The sequence below is a fragment of the Dama dama genome, chromosome 24 (assembly GCF_033118175.1).
Source record: "Dama dama isolate Ldn47 chromosome 24, ASM3311817v1, whole genome shotgun sequence".
Classification (NCBI taxonomy): Eukaryota; Metazoa; Chordata; class Mammalia; order Artiodactyla; family Cervidae; genus Dama; species Dama dama.
Genome location: NC_083704.1, coordinates 28,977,407 through 28,998,598, shown reverse-complemented (window position 1 = coordinate 28,998,598; position 21,192 = coordinate 28,977,407). Strand labels below are relative to the sequence as shown.

General features: G+C 39.8%; 1 protein-coding gene and 1 non-coding gene across 2 annotated transcripts in view; one reads left to right on the top strand and one right to left on the bottom strand.

The window, feature by feature from the left end:
* Positions 1 to 1,370: 1,370 nt before the first annotated feature.
* CNTN4 (contactin 4) overlaps positions 1,371 to 21,192 on the top strand; it is a 511,526-nt gene continuing 491,704 nt past the window's right edge. Inside the window, exon 1 of the mRNA XM_061129161.1 lies at positions 1,371 to 1,414. Coding sequence (XP_060985144.1) covers positions 1,399 to 1,414 — 16 coding nt within the window. The 5' untranslated portion in view covers positions 1,371 to 1,398. The remainder of the gene's footprint in view (positions 1,415 to 21,192) is intronic.
* On the bottom strand, positions 5,019 to 5,209 carry LOC133046339 (U2 spliceosomal RNA). The gene has a single exon (XR_009690476.1). It is a non-coding gene; the product is annotated as a U2 spliceosomal RNA (small nuclear RNA).

Genomic DNA, 21,192 nt, shown 5'->3' with positions numbered 1-21,192 from the left:
AAATCCCAGTGGGAGCTCATCTCCTTTGTGAAGTCCAGAAGTGTCCCTCCTTCCTTCACAGTGGCATGACGTGTTGCGGTTTTATGAAAGTGTAGGCAGCTTGTACCCCGTTGGAGGAGGAGACCCCTAGAGCTAGAGCTGGGATCTCCGTTTTGGCAGGTCCCCTGCCTCACTAGTGTCTGGCACGCAAAAGGCACTCCACAGATGCATGAATCCGTGACTGGCTAGCAGGATGGACGGGAGAAGGGATGAGTGAAGGAGAACAAGCCAAGCGCAGTGTGAGTTCTGTTTTATTGAGGTCATGTTGCAAACCTTTCACACCTAAAGGCAGTTCAGCTTTGTTTGATCCCCCCGGCATTTTAAAAAATACTGTGAATTGATTTCCCACATTTAAAACTTGGGAGATTTTCAAAATAAATACCAGTTTTTTTCAACTGTTCTTTGATAAGTTGTAAATGCCCCTGCAACCGTGGGTCGGTACCCCTCATGTTAGCCATCAGCACGAGCTGAGGGGTCCCTGCCCCTTCAAAGAGAAGAAGCCTGTGCCCATCTGATGGCCCATGAGTGCCGCTTGCTTCACCCATCCACTTTCCTGCTATGTAGATTGTACACAGAACAAGTAGCCTCTCTTCACCATGGAGTTTTTCTGTTATGCCTGGCTAACAGAAGAATCACTGTTCTCATTCATGCCCTGGATTTGTCCAAAAGAACCTAGTAATTTGTCTGGAGGCACTGGAGCTGCACATTTCTGTTGCATTTTAGGGATGAAACATAGAGCATTGGGGGGGGGGGATATTTGAATTCATGGGGCGGTTATCATTTTTCACACATTTAACTCCATTCTAAAACTTCAAAATTTCTCCTTAAGGTCCATCAGGTCCTATTTTGTTCAGTGACATTTCTTCTGTATTCACTATTTTGGGTATATTATTAATTGGAAAATAAAAATAATAGCACCTGGAGATTAAGGGACTGGAAAAGAACTTATAAAACATAATTTAGTCCCCTGCCTTCGGGTTGGTTCTCATCTAATCAGAAGCTGTTCTTACCTTCACTCAGTAGCCACAGGGATCTGTCAGCTCCAGTCTCTACCCCAGTATCATTGGGAAGAAGAAAAAGAGGTTTATTTGCTTCATATTCAAAATTTAACATGCTTTCTCTTTTTCGGTAGTAGTTTTCCAAAAGTCACTTTTATTCATATTAAGTAAATTTGCAGAGACCACAAGGAGAAGTATTCCCAGATCTCATTGTCATGTCTCTTCTCCTTCACAGATTAAAGGTTGAACACAACTTAAAAGAAGCAGCTATTCTGTTCACTTGTTATTGGACTTGAAACTCCTTTGACCTCGGAAACTGAAGATGAGGTTGCCATGGGAACTGCTGGTACTGCAATCCTTCATGTTGTGCCTTGCAGGTAGAGTGTCATTTGAAAACTTTTTGATTTAAAAATGCCACTGTATTTCACACTAATTCAAAAGTGGGCCTTCACTTTAGATGGCAATGATAAAATAGTAAGAGTATGCACTACTATGACATAGCGTTCGCTGACACCACTGGATATACTCTCCTGATGGTCTTTTAGCGCCTCTTTTCATGGTGTTGTATCCAGAGCTAGACACTGATGTTTCGCCTGTCTGTCTAGTCCTTTTAGAGTTGTATGAGCTACTATTTGGTTTGAAAGTTGTGATTTTTGCTCATTCTAGCACTCAATTGCACAGAGATATTGGACAATAAAGCTGATTAGTCTCAAGTATTACCTACTTTGAGATCAGTGGATGGAACTTTATCTGGATGACTCTTTCAGTGTCTTTGTTGATATAACACCATCCTTTGATTCCTTTGTTTTCATTTGAATACACCTATAGGTTAGCAGGAGCCATAAGCATAGACATGAGGCTTTTACCATACTTTCATGGTCAGCTGCTAAACAAGGGCTTTGAAAAGTTCAAACATGCTGTTTATTCCTTTCTGGGCTTTCTGGAAGATGGGGGCCTACGAGCTGACATACACCACTCAGTGTTGATGTGGCCTGCGTCCAGTATGCACTGAGAGTTGGTTTCCAGGTTGAGATGGTGGGAGTCTTTCCATGTCTTTTTGAAATAAAACTAGTTGATCTGTTTTGTTATTCAGAGTGTCAAGTCCAAGACAGATACCTGGAATATATTTCTCTTTTTATACCATAAAACAAAAGTGACTTTTTTAGTCATCACTTAACTTGATTCATGCATTCATTCAGATAATGTTACTGAGTACCTTACAGGGAACCAGAACTGTGTTAACATCTGTGGATATGCTCCTATGCAAGAAAGACACAGAAGTCTATTAGCTGAGTTCTCGAGCCATACTGACTTGCAGCTAGGTACAGTAAATTACTGTGATTACTGCGTAATTAAAGGTAGTAATGGTAGTACTCCCGATATGGATCCCTTATGCATGCCAGACACTGCACGAAGCACTCAGTGTACTTCATTTCATTATCTCATGATCACTAAGAAGTGTTTACTCTTTATTTTTGTCACTGTTATTATTAATATTATTACTAAAGCATTAAGAATTTAAGAAACTCACCCAAGGTCACCATGCTAGGAGGTGGTAGAGCAAATAAGGTTCAGACTCAGAGCTGACTAACTCCAGATTCCATAGTTTTGACCAACATGTTATACAGTCTTGTAGCTTTCTCATTGATTTCTTCAGTGTATGATTGTAAATTACTCTTTAAATTTTGGCTTTCATTCTTCCTAGGTTTTTCTAAATGTGAACCGCCATCCACTTAGAAACTTTAGAAAACCCTAGCTTCAAAGCCTGCGCTTCTTGCCTTAGTTAGGTTTACAGCATCCTCACCATTCCCTGCTTAGGGTCCTGTTGGCATCTAGCTGTCTCTTTTAGAAATATTACTTCTCACCCTCATCTGGTCAGACGCTAAATGTCCGCAACTCAGCAGATGCCTCAGGCTCTGTGCCTCACATCCTTTCTCCAGTCTTTTCATGGGCCTTGACCCTCCTGAAAGTCCTCAGCTGGGACAATCTGTGTCTAATTTCTCCTGACTCTAAGATAAACATCTACTTTAAAGTACAAGATCATGAATCAATGTCTCAGTATTTGATCATAGCAATCTGTGGTCAAATTAACCCACTGTGCACAGTAGATATCAAGAAATCAAAGGGTTAAAAATCAGTGAAGCCATTAATCTCCTCAGTGGTGTTTTAGAAAAACTCAAAATTCTCACCCAAGATGTGTACCTATATCTTTTTTATGCAGTTAACCTTTTGCAGGAAATCATTATATTGATTTTTTGGGGTGAGTCTTTTTTGTGAACTGGTTTACATGGCATTAATATTCCGTTACCATATGCCTTTTTCAGTGTAGGTAAAGTCAAGCGTTAATTAATGTTTTTGTTTTCTTGCTATTTGTCTTGATTTCATTAATTTACATAGTACTCGACACTGAATTCTGAACAGATTTCTTTAACTGCTCTTTCTTTTCCTTTTCTATACTTTCTTAGTTGTGTATTTCTTGATTAGTTTTTGGCAAGGAAAATAGTTTGTCAATTATGTTTATCACAATTAGTGAATCTCAAATATGCTTTTTTTTTTTCCTGATCTTTTTTCCTAAACAAGATAGAAGATTCAAATAAATACACAGGTTTCTCTTACACGAGATGCGTCTTAAAAGGTCTGCTAATTATTTAAGGAATCGATTAGTAATTTATGGTACAATGACAGTGTTCTCTCTTACAAAACTAGACTCAGTCTCTCACAACAATTTAAAACAAAATGTGACTACTGATGCTAGTAGTCTGAAAATTCAGTCTCTACAAAATTGAGTTTTATTTTTCTCCCTCTTAATTTAAACAGGGAGCTCATAACCCTACTACTGAGAAGAACAAGGAAGCTAGTAAATGAATGAAGCATTCTTAAGGTCATACTGACTGCTGACAACAGGCAGTACAAGTGACTGTGGAAAACTGGACAAAACATGTCCTATTAACGTGCCAACTGGTGCCCCACTCTGCTCCTATATGCCAGGTCTCCCAGTTTTTAGCTTTTATGAATAAATCTCCTAATTATTGTTGCCAATCAACTCAAATTAATTTTAAAATAAAAATTAAAAGACTGTATGAGGACCGTCCTGGTGGTTCAGTGGTTAAGACTTCATCTTCCAATGAAGTGGGGTGCAGGTTCCATCCCTGGTTGGGGAGCTAAGATCCCACATGCCTTGTGGCCAAATACCAAAAAACGTAAAACAGAACCAAGATTGTAATAAATTCAATAAAGACTTTTAAGAAATTATCCACATTAAAAAAAAATCTTTAAATAAATAAAAGGCTCTATGAAGCAAATCAAAACGGACTTCCGGCAAGATGCTGTTTCTAGTTTATCAGGTTGCAAAGTCTGTTTCAAGCATTTAGTTTCTATTTGTTATGAGACACAGTACCAAATAAGTAGACCTTAGGGTCTTTATACTAATTCTTCCTTTACCCAGTAGTGCTCTTTGCTTGAATGTCCCCATCAGTTGCCCTCTGGCCTTCTTTGGATCTGTGCTCAAATGCCACCTAATCAGTAAGACTTTTCTTGACCACAGCAAATAAATAAAATTAAATTGAAATAGCAATAATTCCTTTCACCAGTATTTTATACCCCTCTTCTTTAGTTTTCTTCAGAGGTCTTATCACTATATGAATAGCTATGTGTTTTATTTGTCTTTATGCTAAATACCTTTCCCTACCAGATTGAAGCTGTGTTAAGGCAGGCATTTTGCATCTTTTTAGGTCATGGCTTTACGCCCAGCATCTTCAAACTGCATAGTACATAGTGCCAGTCACTGAATAAATAAGCATATGTCAAATGAACAAATCCTGCACACTGACCAGACATGAGCAAGAGAAAGCTGATCTCCAATTTCCAGCCGTGCACTGGATCCAAGGCGTGCCATCTTCTTCATGTTAAGGCAGTGAACCAGCCACCTCTAAGGCTGATTCATATAAATGTGTTTTTCTTTTTTTTCTTTTTCTTTTTTTTTTTTGGTGCACCGTTCCTGGAAGTACTGCAATACCAGGTCGATGAATGGAGTGGACGGAGCAAGCTCCTATTCCAACTCCCAGCTCCAAAAATCCATTTAATATATTGTCCTCGGATAGAGGACGTATCAGATATTAAACTGATAAGAACAGATACTACACTTGATCTTAGCCAAAAGGCCGAGAAGTGATAATAAATGTGTTTTTAAAATTACATTTAACATATGCAGTATTAAAATTTGTTGGTGGGCCTTGAACTCTATCTCTTGGTGTAGCAACCCCTTGTCAATTTCTGCTTTTAACCATAGCTGGGTGGACTGTTCCCACTCTGTATTTTTCTGCTTTGAGTCTTCCTCTAAAGTCACAAGCAAGAGGCACTTCAAGAAATTAACTCACTTCTTCAGCGTGGTCCACAAACCGTGGGGCATGAGAATCAGCAGATAAAAGCCTCAGGGCCTGTCATTCGGAAAGAGAAGCCTAGGCATGTTCCTCACAGTTCCTTTGAGGTCCCCAGCAAGACTGAAGCCCTGTTGCCCATAATACACTCCCTGTCTTCTCCTTTCACTGGACTTCCTGGAATCATCTTCCAAATAAACTGTTTTCAGGTCCTTCTTTCAGGCTCTGCTTCTGGGGGAATCCAGACCAAAAACACGCACACACCAATTAGTAGCAGACGAGAAGCCCATTATTGGTCACATCAGTAATTAGGACAAAACCATACAGAAAACATGATTTTGGCAGAGGTTATTGAAGTGTTGACTGTGATGTGGGTCTGTTTGCCTGTATGCATGTGAGTACCTGCATGCATCACCAACTCAATGGACGTTAAATTTGAGCAAACTCTGGGAGATAGTGGAGGACAGGGGAGCCTAGTGTGCTGCAGTCCATGGGGTCGCCAAGAGTTGGACTTGACTTAGGGACTGAATGACAACGATAACCTGCACGCATGCCTCTACATAGATATGCCTGGAAGTATTATCCAGGTCCTGCAAACAGGTAGTTTTAATTTTTTGTTTTACTATTTGCTAGTTTTATTATTAGCCAACTGATGGACAAGTCATTTTTGCCTCTCTGTGATTCAGTTTACACCTCTGTATGATGAGGATATTGAACAGATGCTCCCCTAGAGTCCTTTCTAACTCTAAGAATATTGTCTGCTGCCTGCTAAGTTGCTTCAATCATGTCTGACTCTTTGTGACCCCATGGACTATAGTCTACCAGGCTCTTCTGTCCATGGGATTTTCCAGGTAAGAATTCTGAAGTGGGTTGCCATGCCCTTCTCCAGGAGATCTTCCTGATTCAGGGATGAAACCCTCATCTCTTATGTCTCCTGCATTGGCAGGCAGGTTTTTTTTTTTGTTTTTGTTTTTTCCACTAGCACCATAGTTCTAACTAAACACATGATTTGAAAGGCAGATATATATGCTGAAGGGTCAGAGCTAAGCTTGAAACTTTTTTCATCTAATATGAAAATTTCACATAGGTCCTATGTGTTGTTGCTATGTGTTACTGATTCTGTTCACATTGGCAGATTTGATAAAAAGAGTAAAATGACTGCTTCATATGTTCATATGTAGGAAGAGGCATGAAGACATTTAAAAGTCCTCTGTAAATGGGTGAAAAAAAAAAATGTATGTTTGATGTATTCTCAGTTGGCCTTGGTTTGAGAGAGGCTAAATATATCCCCACCTCTATAATGTAGTTGACCAACTTCAGCAATGATTTCTTTTTGAGAAAGTGCATCCTCTGCAAATGCGAGTATTTTGTTGTCTGCTCACAAGCTGTCTGCTGCTGTTACCGCTGCATCTGGGACAGGCAGTGGAGAAAGGGTCCTGTTTATTTCAAGAGAGGCATAGTCTGGGATTAGCAAGCATTCTCGTAATTGGAGCAAGGAGGAGGCCCTGACTGAATACTTAATCACAGGGGTGTGGCTTGAATCTATGACAGAAAGAAATGCAAAAGTAAAGTCTCTCAGTCATGTCTGATGACTCTTTGCAACCCCACAGACTGTAGCCTGCTAGGCTCCTCCATCCATGGAATTTTCCAAGCTTGAATACTAGAGTGGGTTGCTATTTCCTTATCCAGGGGATCTTCCCAACCCAGGAATCGAACCCAGATTGCAGGCAGACTCTTTACCCTCTGAGCCACCAGGGAAACCCAAGAAACACAAACCAGGATGCAATCAGAGTATATGGAGACAATGTCCAGTGGTCCTCAGGAGGCATTTTAGGCTCAAGATGTGTCCTATATGTTAAAATGAAGTATACTATGGGTGTGTGTGTGTGTGTGTGTGTGTGTGTGTGTGTGTGTGTGTGTGTTAGTCACTAAGTCGTTTCCTACTCTTTGTGACCCATGAACTGTAGCCCTCCAGGCTCCTCTATCCATGGGATTTTCCAGGCAAGAATACTGGAGCTGGTAGCCATTCCCTTCTCCAGGGGATTCTGAACCAGGGACTGAACTTGGGTCTCCTGCATTGCAGGCAGATTCTTTACCATCTGAGCCACCACGGAAGCTCCTAGACTATGGATGCTTTTCTATTCTTCTAGGGTCTGAGAACATGTATGCACAGTAGGAACCCCCAGTATTTGTTGATGTTGGCAGTAGAACTCGGTAAGCACAATCTTATCAAGTTTTCCCTCAATCACACATTCCTGCAAAGCTCAGGATCAGCCCTGAAGATCCCGGCACCCCATCACTATCATGCCCATATAGCCCCACTAGGATGCAGAGTACACAGAAGTGAGTTTCAAAGTTGGCCTCACAACATAGCCAGCAGCAGTATTTCAGTTCTCAAACTCTTGTATTTTCCCCAGAGTAAACAGAAGAACAGACAACTTTCAAATAATTCCCAATTCTAGACAGATATTAAACCCAGTACTGCCTCTGTTTTTGCAAAAGTAAGAAGCGTTCAATTAAGATCAAAACAGAGTAAGTAAATGTCAGTTTTCATACAGCTACTGCAAAGCCTAGTTTTGCACTGAACTCTTAATTTATTGTTTCTCTTTCTAAGAAACTATCTGGCCAGTATAGCCAGCCATGCTGACTGCAGCCAAAGAATGGATTTCCTATTTCCTCTGTGCTGTCTCAGAACCATGGCCATGAAATGGAGCCAAGGTAGTAGAAAGATTTAGCAAGAAGAAAGTTAATAGCTAGATTAAAAAGCAGTGGCTCCAGTGAAGAAAATTTAGGAAAAGAATAGGGAGACGTATACTCAGAAAATAATAAACAGCAAACAGAAAACTCTTTTTGAATATCAATTTAAGTCCTTAAAAACATTCAATCAGTAATGAAGATGTTGAGGTAAATAGAGAAACTGGCAGCAATTTTATGTCCCCACCAGCATGGACAGATAGTAGCAGTGATACAAACCAAATATTATTAGAAATATTCAATTTAAGACCTCTCCTGAAGCAAAATCATTAATGGCTTCATTAGATATGCTCAGCTAGCCTGGATGACTTAACTATACATAAAACTCTCTTACTGATAGAGTCTAGGACATGTTGTATCTTAAAAAAAAAAAAGATCTGATGAATGAAACACATTAGGAAGAAGGGAGAAAAATAGACGGATGAAAAATCCAAATATTGCATGCATTTAATATCAGCTTGTGTGATGGTGCCTGGTTAAAATGTAGGATTCATGGTACTTTCTCAGAACTTGAGGACAGGTGAAGGAACAGCCGTGGAGTTTCCTATCGTGCCAGGAACACCACCCGAAAGCATGGGCTTTGAAATGAAAGAGATAGACCTGTCACTTGTCAGCTGTGTGGTCAAGCTATTTTATCTCCCCAAGACTTGGGTTGCTTTTTATTTTTTATAAAATAAAATAGACAGAATACATGTTTATTGGGTTGTCTGTGAGAGTTGAGGTCATGTATATGTTCTTTATACTTAGTGCAGTGTCTGATACAAGCAAGCACCAGTGAGTGTGAGCTGTCATTCACTGAGTCATTTAGCCTGTCTTTGAGGACCCACCAGTGCTAGGATTGTGGTGCTCTCTGAGAGTGTCGTTTAGCTCTAAGTGAAAGATTGGCCCTGTCCTCTTTACCCTGCTGCTGCTGCTGATGCCACCAGTACCAGCTTCTTAGCACACAAGTATCCCGCCCTTCTTCAGTGATTGAAGTTTGGATAGCAGAGTTTATAGGACATTTGTTGCCTCTCCCCCACCTTTTTGCAGTTTGACCTCATCTATAAAGTAGAAATATGATAAGCTTCTCTGAAAAATAAATACCTAGTTGATTAAACTCATATGTGTAGAGCACTTAGGAAGACATTTTGGCTTAGTAACATGTGTTAGGTGCTATTAACATCACTGTCATTATCATTACCAGCAGCAGCAAACCAGTGGGCATCCATATACGTGTTTAGCAGCCACACCTTTGAGGATCTGCCTCCTGGCAGCAAGGCCCCTGACAGCTGGAGCCATCTATCTGGGGTCTGGCACTGTGAATGCGCTGTGGAGATATCAATGACAGAACTCCTAGCAAGTTGCAGATAAAGGGTTCTAAAACAAGAAGGATCTGGTGGTTCAAAATGACAGAAAAAAAAATTTTTTTAATGAGTTTTAAAAACTAAGATAAATCAAGGAGCACATAGAAGTCCCTAATGCATGTGGTGAAATGGACTGGAATGGACTCCCTAGTGGACCACATCCTTCCATTCTTCTTTCCTCTGAAAAGCTCCCATTGGTGATGTCAACCAGGTATTTCACCTGTACAAAGAACAGAGTTTGTTAACAATGTAGCCCCATACCACCATAATAATCCCATTAATTTGTTTAGCACTTGTTAGTCTATAAAATATTTGCTAAACGATCTGTTTCACAAACTCATTGGAGGCTAGAGACCACTACAATGATAATGTCAGGAGTAAGTGTTTATTGAGCATTTCTGTGCCAGATGTAGTATGGCATTCTTGAGTACAGGATACCATTGAACCTCAGAACAACCTGTTCCTAGATGAGGGGCTATGTGCCATGCCCAAGCAATCAGAGCTCATACAGGTCCAAGGCAGTATTTGGGTCCATCAAGTTCAAAAGCCAGGACCTCTAACTGTTTTGCTGTAATATCCATTGACACATAGTACCTATTATCATGGGGCTTACCATCTTGTAAAGTATTATAAGCCAGTGGGCCTCAAAAATGTACTCTGTGGATGAGCAGCATCGGCAACTCCTGATAACTTATCAGAAATGCTGTTTCCTGGGCTCCAGGCCAGACCTATAGAATCATAACATCTGGAGGTGAGTTCATGTTCCTCCTCCAGGCAACTGTGATGCTCACAAAAGCCTGAGAGTCATAGTAAATGCTCTTGAGAGGCAAGTAGAGCAGCAATTGTCATTATTCCAGTTTTACATATGAGAATCTGAGTGGTCAGGGACCCGCTCAAGGTTATATGCCTGACATCAATGGCACAGCTGAAATCTAGACTTTCTGATTCATAATCTAGTGGTTTATTTCCCCCCCCTAGTGTATACGCTGCCTTTTTACTCAGGTCAGCCTAGCTTTCAGGGCAACTTATTGAATACTTGATGATACAAAGGAAGGGCTTTTTATGTTGAAGAGGTGTCCTGAGTATTGAGATCACTTAATTTTTCTGCTGGGCCTTTTTTCCTGGCCAGTGAACCACTAACAGTGTGGTATTGGTCTCTACTCTTTCTCTGTTATTTGATGTAATAAATGCAAAAAAAGATATTATTCCATAATCTTAAAGAAAGATAGAACTATGTTACACAACCTTTGGAGAGTAGAAAACAAAGGAGAATGTCTCCTGAGCCTACAGCTAGAGTACGATTACTGATCATTTTGGTAAACAATAAGGTACATGTTGTTAGGTGTGAGTTCTGTGCTTGGAGAGATAAAAGAAAAATAGCTTTCATATTTCGCAAAACCCCTAGTGGATTGCTGGGATGTTTTGTCTTCTCAGAGTAATCAAGGATTCTTTCCCTTAAGAAAAGTAACAGATTATTTTGTTAAGGAAAGAAATGATTCTAAGGCAGAGGGCCCACCCCCTCGGTTCTCAATTAAGACCTGTCTCAAAGGTTCTCATTTCTAAAGCAAAGTTTTGGAAAATGACCGCGGAGGACTTTTCCTCTAAAGGCTTTAAAATTACGTTCAAATTAGCCACATGTGGCTGTTACACACTTGAAATGTGACCAGTCCAAACTGAATTACCAGAATCTGTAATACTTTCCTAGGGCTGTTGTAACAGATTACTGCTAGCTCAAGTGGGTTAAAACAACAGAAATGTATTCTCTCACAATTCTTGGGCTAAAAGTCTGAAATCAAGATGTTGGCAGGGTTGTTCTCCCATAGAAGGCTCTAAGGAAGAATCATTCCTTGCTCCGTTCTACCTTCAGGCTGTGGCAGCAATCCTTGGTGACAGTTGTCTTGTAGACATATCAGTCTCATCTCTATGTCCATCTTCACGTCATCTTTTCTGCATCTGCAGGGCAGCCCTTGGATGTGGGAAATCTCCTGCAAAAAAAGGAAAATAGGGAATTCCCAGTAATGACATACTTGACATACTTGGCACTTGACATACTTTCCCTGACGTACTTGACACGTTCACTGCCAGAGCCCAGGTTCGATCTCCAGTCTGGGAGCTAACATCCTGCAAGCTGTGTGACACAGTAAAAACAAAAAGAATGAGTGTAAAATACCTCATTGGTTATTTTTATGTCAATTCTGTTGAAATGAATATATTGGGTTAGTTAAAACATATTCATTTTACCAGTTTGTTTTTACTTTCTCTTAATGTGGGTACTGGGCTTCCCAGGTGGCGCTAATGGTAAAGAATCCACCTGCCAATGCAGGAGACACAAGAGATGTGTGTTCAGTTCCTGGGGCAGGAAGATTCCCTGAAGAAGGAATTGTCAACCCACTCCAGTATTCTTGCCTGGGAAGTCCCATGGACAGAAGTGACTGGCAGCTATGGTCCGTAGGGTCACAAAAGAGTCAGACATGACTGAGCGCCCACCCACCCACCCACACACACACACACACACACACACACAGTGTAGGTACTAGAAAATTTTAATTACGTATGTGCCTCGTGTTATATTTCTATTAGAAAGCAGTGTCATAATAGATAAAGCAACTCACCTGCTAATTCTTAACCTATAAATGTAGCTGACAATAATCGCCTCCTTTTCTTTTCTTTGTAGCATTAGAAACTCTGGTTGGTAGACCTGAAGGGGAGTTGGTTCAGGAAAAGTGTAGATGGGAAAGGTACAAAATGTAAATTTGCAAAGTCCCCAACTCAAAGAATAGGGTGATTGAGTCCCCTTGAAGATTTTAAACTTTGTAAAGTTAGGGATAGTTGTTTTATTCACTAGTTTTAAGAGGCACATGGGATAGTACATGACACAGAGCAAGCAGTCAATAAATAGTAAGTAAATGAAAGAATAAATATGACATCTTTTGTGGCTCTGTTATATGCTTCTACATTCCCTTCTTCTTTAACCTTCTTAAAAACCCCAGGCATCACTAATCCTCTATGAAATTATAGTCTTGGAAATTAGACTATAATAGGCTATGGAATTCATTTAGAGTGAAATATCTAGTGATCAACAGAGCTAACATTGGCATCTACATCTTCATACTCCAAGTACTGTGCTCTTTTCTATCATAGGCCCTCTAAGATGCCTTCATAGACGAAACAGTTCATAATCTTACATCCAGCAAAAACAGTGAAACAGGGAAGACCAGGGGATTTTTTTTTTAAGTATTTCTGGAGAACTTTCAAATTGTATCATCCAAAACAGAAGTAATTTATACACATATATTCATAGCCTCAGCCTTTCTCGGTGTCTCAGTGGTTAAGAATCCACCTGACAATGTAAGAGACACAGGTAGGGATATTTGTTTTGATCCCTGATCCAGGAAGATCCCCTGGAGAAGGAAATGGCAACCCACTCCAGTAGTCTTGCCTTGAAACCTCCCATGGACAGAGGAGCCTGGCATGCTACAGTCTTGGAGTTGCAAAGAGTCAGACATGACTTAACGACTGAACAACAACAATATTCATAGCATTATTAGTCACAATAGCCAGAAATTGGGACAACCCAGATTCCCATGAATTGATGAAGAAGCAAACAAAATGCCTTGTGTGCATGTAGTAGAATACTATTCAGCCATAGAAAGGAATACTGATATCATAACATGGATAAATCTTGAAAACTTTGTATGAAGCTGCTCACAAAAAGCCACATACTAGATGAATCTATTTACACAAAATGTTCAAAATAGGTAAATCCATAGAGATAGAAAGTTTATTAGTGAACCATAACAGCACTTAGGAGGGTACAGGATGTGATTGCTCTTGGATGTGTGGTTTCTCTTAAAAATGATATTCTATAATTAATCTAATGATGGTTGGACAACCTTATGGATATATAATACTAAAACCCACTTATCTTAGTTTGTTCAGGCTGCTATAACAAAATATCATAGACTGGGTGGCTAATAAACAATAGAAATTTGTTGTTCACAGTTCTGGAGGCTGGAAGTTCAAGATCAAGATATCATGTCAGTGAGGTTCTGATCAGAGACCTCTCCCAAATGACAGACTGCACACTTCTCTCTGTGTCCTTATATGGAGGAAGAGGCAAGGGTCTCTGCAGTCTGTTCTGTGAAGGTGCTAATCCCATTCACGTGGGCTTGGCCCTCAGGACCGAATCACCTCCCAAAGACCCCACCTCCTGATACCAGCGCATCTTATCACACAGGGCATGCATTCTCAACACAGGAATTTAGAGGGACATGATCATTCAGACCAGTGCCTGCGTGCGTATGCAGTCATGTCCGACTCTTTATGACCTCATGGACTGTAGCCTGCCAGTCTCCTATGTCCATGGAATTCTCCATTCAGACCAGACCAACACTTCATGTTAAGAGGATGAGTTACATGCTGTATGAATTACATCTCAGCAAAAAATAAACCTTCTGAGAAGCAAAACTAAGACAGGCATTACTCCCTCCAGAGAGAGTCTGTCTTGCTGTCAGGAAGCCACGGGTACTAGAGCCAACTGCCCTCAGATGTGATTCACAGGATTGTAATCCTATCTGGGTGCTTTTATCAAGTTGACTGGGTTGACCAGTGACACTCAGAAAAATTGGTGGCATAATCTGAGTATAAGTTTCTCAGTGCACTCACTGCAGTCCCAGAATGTCTTCCACTTCAAAGGGCAGCTACTGTAATAAGTGGAAAAGAATGAGAGACAAACCTCCCTGGGAGCATGAACTCTCTGAGTTTAACTCACCCAAGGTGTCATACTGGATCCCTGGGGAAGTGAGAGAGGTGGAGGGAGAGCTCCGTGCTATGAGAGTGGTCCTGAGGAGTCAGGAAGTGCATTGACTTCACCAGTTTTCAGTTCTGTCTCAGGTGGATATCTGTAGGGAACAGACATCTTTTCATGATCTGTCTGTCTATACCAAACCCCTTGGTGGCCAGAACTAAGAACACACATTGGGACTTCCCTGGTAGTCCAGTGGCTACGGATCCACTTTGCAATGCAGGGAATGTGGGTTTGATCCCTGTTTGGGGAACTGAGACTCCCACATGCTGTAGAGTCCCTGAGCCTGTGCTCCCGAGCCCACACCACAACCAGAGTCCGTGTGCCACAACGGAAGTTCCCACGTAACAGCAAAGATCCAGTGTGCTGCGTCTGAGACCCAATGGAGTCAAAATGAATACATAAATATTTTAAAGATACGAATTGAATCTGTGATTAAACCCCACCTCCCCCCACATCAGAGGGTTATGTCCCAGTCTTAAAAGTCTTAAAAATACTTTTGATGCAAAGAGAAGGTGATGTCCTGGATAAAGAGTGCCTGAGGGAAGTGTGATGCCATGTGTATTATTGAAAAGATGTGAAAGCAGCAATGCATATGTTGCTTGAACTACTTAAGGAAAAGGAAGCAAAAATCAATATAAACTCCCTCATTTCAGCTATAGTGCTTCCTCATAGGTGACATCTACACCAGAAAGAAATTAATGCAGTTTGAGGCACAGTCTGCTTGTTGATGTAGAAACAAGCGTCCAGACAAGCAACTCGAGAAAGGAAAGAAAGTGTTACTCTCTTCTGAGGAACCTTGAAGACTAGGCCAGTGGTTAACGTATCAGTTCCGTGCAGGACGTAGTTACTTCCACAGTCAGAGAGTCACAGCTGTCAAAGCTGTGCTCTCATCCCGTCTCTCTCTCTTTGGGCAGATTTGAAAACCAATGAGCAAAAGGATGGGTTTGTTTGCCCGAGCTCCCATGGCTAGAGGCTTTCTGAGGAAGGATTAAATTGGGAAGGTTTCATTTCCTTTTCTCTCCGTAATAATAACCCTTCCTGATTTGGACTTCATAGTTGTTTTCTTATTACATGACAGCATGTCTTAGCTCTATTCATGTAAATGGATATTGAATTTTATTATTACGAGTGTTGAGGACAAAAGTTTTGATTGCCTTTGTCATCTGTTTTCCCACTGGAGATGAGTTTTAGTAAGTTGTAATAATCCCCTATAGACTTTTTATACAGTAGCAAAGCACTTAGGAGAGGAGATTACCTTTGTAAAGTTAGAACTTTTTTATTTCTTTGAAAATACTTAGCACACTTTTTATTAATTTATTCACTTATTTAGTTATTTACTAAGCATCTATTACATTCTACGTAGTGATAGATGTTGGGTATACATAGTTATTTGTCGTTTAGTCCAGGGATTTAAGAAATTTGTAATCTTGATTTTAGATCTTGAACTTAAATCCAGATTTAAGTGAGAAATATAGGCAAAATACAGTATTCTTCTCAATGAACCATAATGTTAAAATATCAAAAGCTATTTCCTTGGTACAGCCTACAGTGGAGAAGACCATGATCCTGGGGTGAGATAAGTTTGGGTTGAAAACCTTTCTCTCAGTGTACCTACTAAGTGTATGAATTTGAAGAAATTGCCTAATTCTCTGAGAAATTAGATATGAAATACTTAGCACAGTGACTGGCCTATAATTAGGATATAATAACAATGTCTATTGCATTTATTTATTGATAATAAAGATCATAACCTTCTCCGCATTTACCAGGGAGTCCCAGTGCAAGCAATATCCTTCCATCTACTTCATTGATGTCAGTGGCTTCTGAATGACATAGTAGGAATAAAGAGGGAAGAAAACAGTGAAAGAGAGAGAGAGGATAACATGCCCAAATCTGGTCTGTCGTGAACACTTCTGTGGAGGAAAGGTCAAAAACGATGATGTTTGAGTCCGTTGTGAAGTTGACTAAGAAGGGAGCAGGTCTTAACCTCCTTCATAGGTAGGAAAGGAAAAGAAGGCAAGATTGATGACTGTTTCTCTTATGTAATTTTATTAATCTGAGGACAACTTGTATCTTATCCATAGCTCAGTTGGCAAAGAATCCACCTACAATGCAGAAGATCCCAGTTCAATTCCTGGGTCAGGAAGATCTGCTGTAGAAGGGATAGGTTACCCACTCCAGTATTCTTGGGCTTCTCTAGTGGCTTAGCTGGTGAAGAATCCACCTGCAGTGCAGGGAGACCTGGGTTCAATCCCTGGGTTGAGATAATCCCCTGGAGAAGGGAACGGCTACCCACTTTAGTATTCTGGCCTGGAGAATTTCTTCATGGACTCTATCATCTATGGGGTCGCAAAGAGTCAGACATGACTGAGGGGCTTTCACTTTCACTCTATAGCTGTATAGATACAAATGTTTATAAGCATTTTATTACTGTATATTTACCCTGTATCTTGAGCCATATGCTAATATTTGAATTAGAGAATATTCAAAATAGGAACACTTTGTCATCCATCTAATATTTTATTACTGTTAATTACTATTTTACCTGATTTTTCACTTTTCTTACCATTGAAACATTACAGTCTTGGCCAAGGTATTCATTATTGATAATGATGATGATAATAACAATACTAATAACAATAACAATACAGCAGTAATTACTGTCTACCTCCATCTCATCTAAATGCTTAAATACATTATATAAATTATATCGGGTTCAGAGCAGCCTTAAGATGGCTAATATCATCACATCTGCATCATACGGGAAGGCAACTACATCACGGTGGGTGAAAGTCATGCCGGAATGGCTTCACCAACACCAGGTTCATTCTGCCTCTCTCACCTGGTTCACACCAGCCTCCGACTTTACCAGGGACCTTCCTGAGCAGCACTCTTATTTTTGTAGATCATCTCCTGAGCAGGACCTCAACCTTTCTGCCCTTCCCCAGTGCCTGTCAGCTTTACCCTTCATCATCTTCCTCCTTAGTTACTGGTTAACCCATTACTCTGGAGAAAATAAAATTAAACTGTGTAGATGTTATGTCCCAAAATAGCTTTGTTTTTTTTTTGTATGCAGTCACAGTGTAATGATCCTGCTTTCTCTCCAAGAGGATATCTTTCCCCTACTCCCAACATTTCATATCCCTTTGAATTGTCACTGTTTTCTTTCCACCCCCTGGGGTAATAGTCATTATCTCTTTCTCTGGCTTACTCCTGGTATGTTTTCTCCCTCCCTCCTGTTTTCCTTTGCTTTCTCAGTCTAATTATATCTTAGCTTAGAATACAGATGTAAAGCTAATGAAATTGTCTTTAAACACTCCTTCAAACTCCAACTGTTCACCTCCCTCTGAGTTAAAATGAGTCAAGTTTTAATTTATTTATTTAAAACTTACTGGGCTAATGTATTCATATATTCAAATACAGCATACACTTTGAGTGGGCTTCCCAGGTGGTGCACTTGGTAAAGAATCCACCTGCCAACACAGGAGACAGAAGAGACACCATTCCATCCCTGGGTCAGGAAGATCCCCTAGAAGAGGGTGTGGCAACACACTTCACTATTCTTGCCTGAAAAACACCGTGGACAGAGGAGCCTGGCCAGCTACAGTTCATAGGGTCGCAAAGAGTTGGACACAATTTACGGACTAAAACAACAATACACTTTGTACAAGATATCTTCTATGCTTCCTTTAAAGGAAAAGGTGAAATTCTCTAACAAAGTCTTGTCCATAGACTAAACTACTGCCTCCACTGTAGGAATTATGCTAATTCAAAGAACAAAGCAAAACCTAAATAAATTCCCATCTTTGAGCAGAAGAATAAATAATAAAAGCGCAGCAGTGTTTGTCTGGGTCAACATATTTTGCCAGAACTTGGTATGATACTCTCTGTAGGATTTCTTTGAAAAGTTATGAACTTCTGATAAGACTGGAAAGTAGGGGGTTACACACATGTGATCTTTGTAAACTAAAAATTGTCAAGTGAAAATGAATTTTCCCCTCTCCTATTTTTTCTCTTAGGCAGAGTTCTTGGATGCCCTCTTTGGGAATATTTGTCTCCCCAGTGGTGTGATATTTGCACAAAAACTTGGTTTTAATATAATATTTATCTGACTGGAAATAGAGTCAAGTTTGAAGTTGCTCTGGATTCCTTGTATGTCCCTTATGATTTCTTAGACTTGTTCTGTTCAGCTGCATTCAAGATGAGAAAAGGGAAAAAGAGATTATCAATCAGTTGCACTTCATAATTGTTTATGATTTCATATTATCTAAACAAATCCTCAATTTATTAAATAAATGTTTGGTTCAGTGATTTGGAATCACTTTTGAAAAAAAAATGCAACTATGTGTAGTAATGAATGAAAGTAATGACCACTTATTATGATAGTCATTTCATGGTATATACTTATATTAAATCATTATGTTTGATACCTTAAACTATGAATAATCCATGTTGTAGGTCAGCTATACTGCAGCAGACTGAGGGGAAAGCAAGCACTATTACTAACATCAAAAACTTGAAAAAAAAAAATAGACACTCACAGAAGAAATTACTCTTGAATTTTGTTCTTTACCTTTTTATTATGTTAATGTATTAGAAACCCGAGGAGTCTAGAACAATTTTTGCTACTTCGTAGTTTTGTAACTTTAAGTCAATCACTTGACCACTTAAGACCTGAGATACTGCATACGTGGATAATGGAATGGAACCAAAATGAGCTTTCTAGGCCAGTGTTACCCACAATTCAGTGATCATCTACTTCTGCTCAGTCTGTATACTCCTCATCTACAGAAGTATTATTATTTACTCCAAAATTTTTTAGCTGGCATTCTTTTTATTTATTTATTAACTTATTTATTTAAATTGAAGTATAGTTCATTGGCAATGTTGTGTTAGTTTCAGATGTACAGCAAAGAGATGTATATATATGTGTGTGTGTGTGTATATATATGTGTATGTATTCATATACATGCTTTCAGATTCTTTTCTATTATAGATCATTATAAAATATTTACTTCAGTTTTTATTAGCTCTATTTTTAGCAAAAGAACTTCATCATAGGAGTATCAAGTAAAAGCAAAATAGTCATAAAAGTAAATATTACAGCAACAAATGTATGAAATCCTGGCTTTCCTTACATAACTCTGATTCTGACTCCTGTTATTTCTCCACAAAACTAAAACTGTCAAATGTTAGGTTTTTATGACATCAGCTCAGACTTTCTTCTTAATCAGAACTCAAAGAGAATTAATTGAAGAAGGTATGAGTTTATTCTTGAGTGAATAATATTATTTAGTGCTGTGTCTCTGTACAATCTAAAAGTTATCTGTCATACCAGTGCTTGTGCAGCCCACAGTTTGGGAGATGCTAATATAGAAAGTTGATATTTTCTGGTCCCCAAATAGATGTAATATCTGAACATGATGTATCAGATACACTCTGGCAGAACTGATTCAGGTAAATCATATTTTTGTGTGAGATCCTGTTCTTATTATGAATTATTTTTCACATACGAAAGTAATTGTATTTTTGACCCCGTATACTATGCAAAAGTTAATATAAACCAATTATGATTAAGATAAGTAACAGTATTATTGTACTGGCTTTATAATTCTATTTCATGATATCCAAAGGCTTTGTAAATAAGAATAGAGCCCATCTTCTTACTTAACCTCTGCCTATGCAGAATATCAAACAATGAGTGACGAAGTGGAAGTCAAAGTCACTCAGTCCTGTCTGACTCTTTGCGACCCCGTGGACTATACAGTCCCTAAAATTCTCCAGGCCAGAATACTGGAGTGGGTAGCCTTTCCCTTCTCCAAAGGATCTTCCCGACCCATGAATCGAATTGGGGTCTCCTGCATTGCATGCAGATTCTTCACCAACTAAGCAATCAGGGAAGCCCGAGTGACATAACGGGGCCAGACTAACCTCTGATGGAGCCCTCCAACAGGCTACCTGGCACATGACAGTGTTATGACCAGAGGCCCTTTAAGCGCATGGTGTTCTTTTTTTTTTTTTTTTTTAAGATCTTAGTCTTTATTATTTTTTTTTATTATTATTATTTTTTTTCCAGTGGGTTTTGTCATACATTGATATGAATCACTTTCACAAATCATTGAACTGAAAGGCCCTTCAAAGAATGTTAAAAATAAGGCACTGAAACCAAAGAAACTCACAAGGCCTGTTTTTGAGAAGCAACTAGACTCCCTAAAACTTTTAAGAATGGTTTCCGTGTTAAATCTTGCACAACTGATGCCACAGCTACTCAGCACTCTGTCAGAACACCATGCGCCATACTCTGTCAGAACACCATGCGCCATACTCTGTCAGAACACCATGCGCCATACTCTGTCAGAACACCATGCGCCATACTGGCGCCATACTCTGTCAGAACACCATGCGCCATACTCTGTCAGAACACCATGCGCCATACTCTGTCAGAACACCATGCGCCATACTGGCGCCATACTCTGTCAGAACACCATGCGCCATACTCTGTCAGAACACCATGCGCCATACTCTGTCAGAACACCATGCGCCATACTGGCGCATGGTGTTCTGACAGAGTGCTGAGTAGTTGTGGCATCAGTTGTGCAAGATTTAACACGGAAACCATTCTTAAAAGTTTTAGGGAGTCTAGTTGCTTCTCAAAAACAGGCCTTGTGAGTTTCTTTGGTTTCAGTGCCTTACTTTTAACATTCTTTGAAGGGCCTTTCAGTTCAATGATCTGTGAAAGTGCAATCTTGTTTCCATTTTTAGCCATCCACTGCTGTTCTCATAATAGGCCCAATGTTTTAAACCTGTGTCTTCTGGTATAATTTCTCCCTAGGCAGGACTATCTAAGCCATTCATTCCCCCTGCCCCATTCCCAC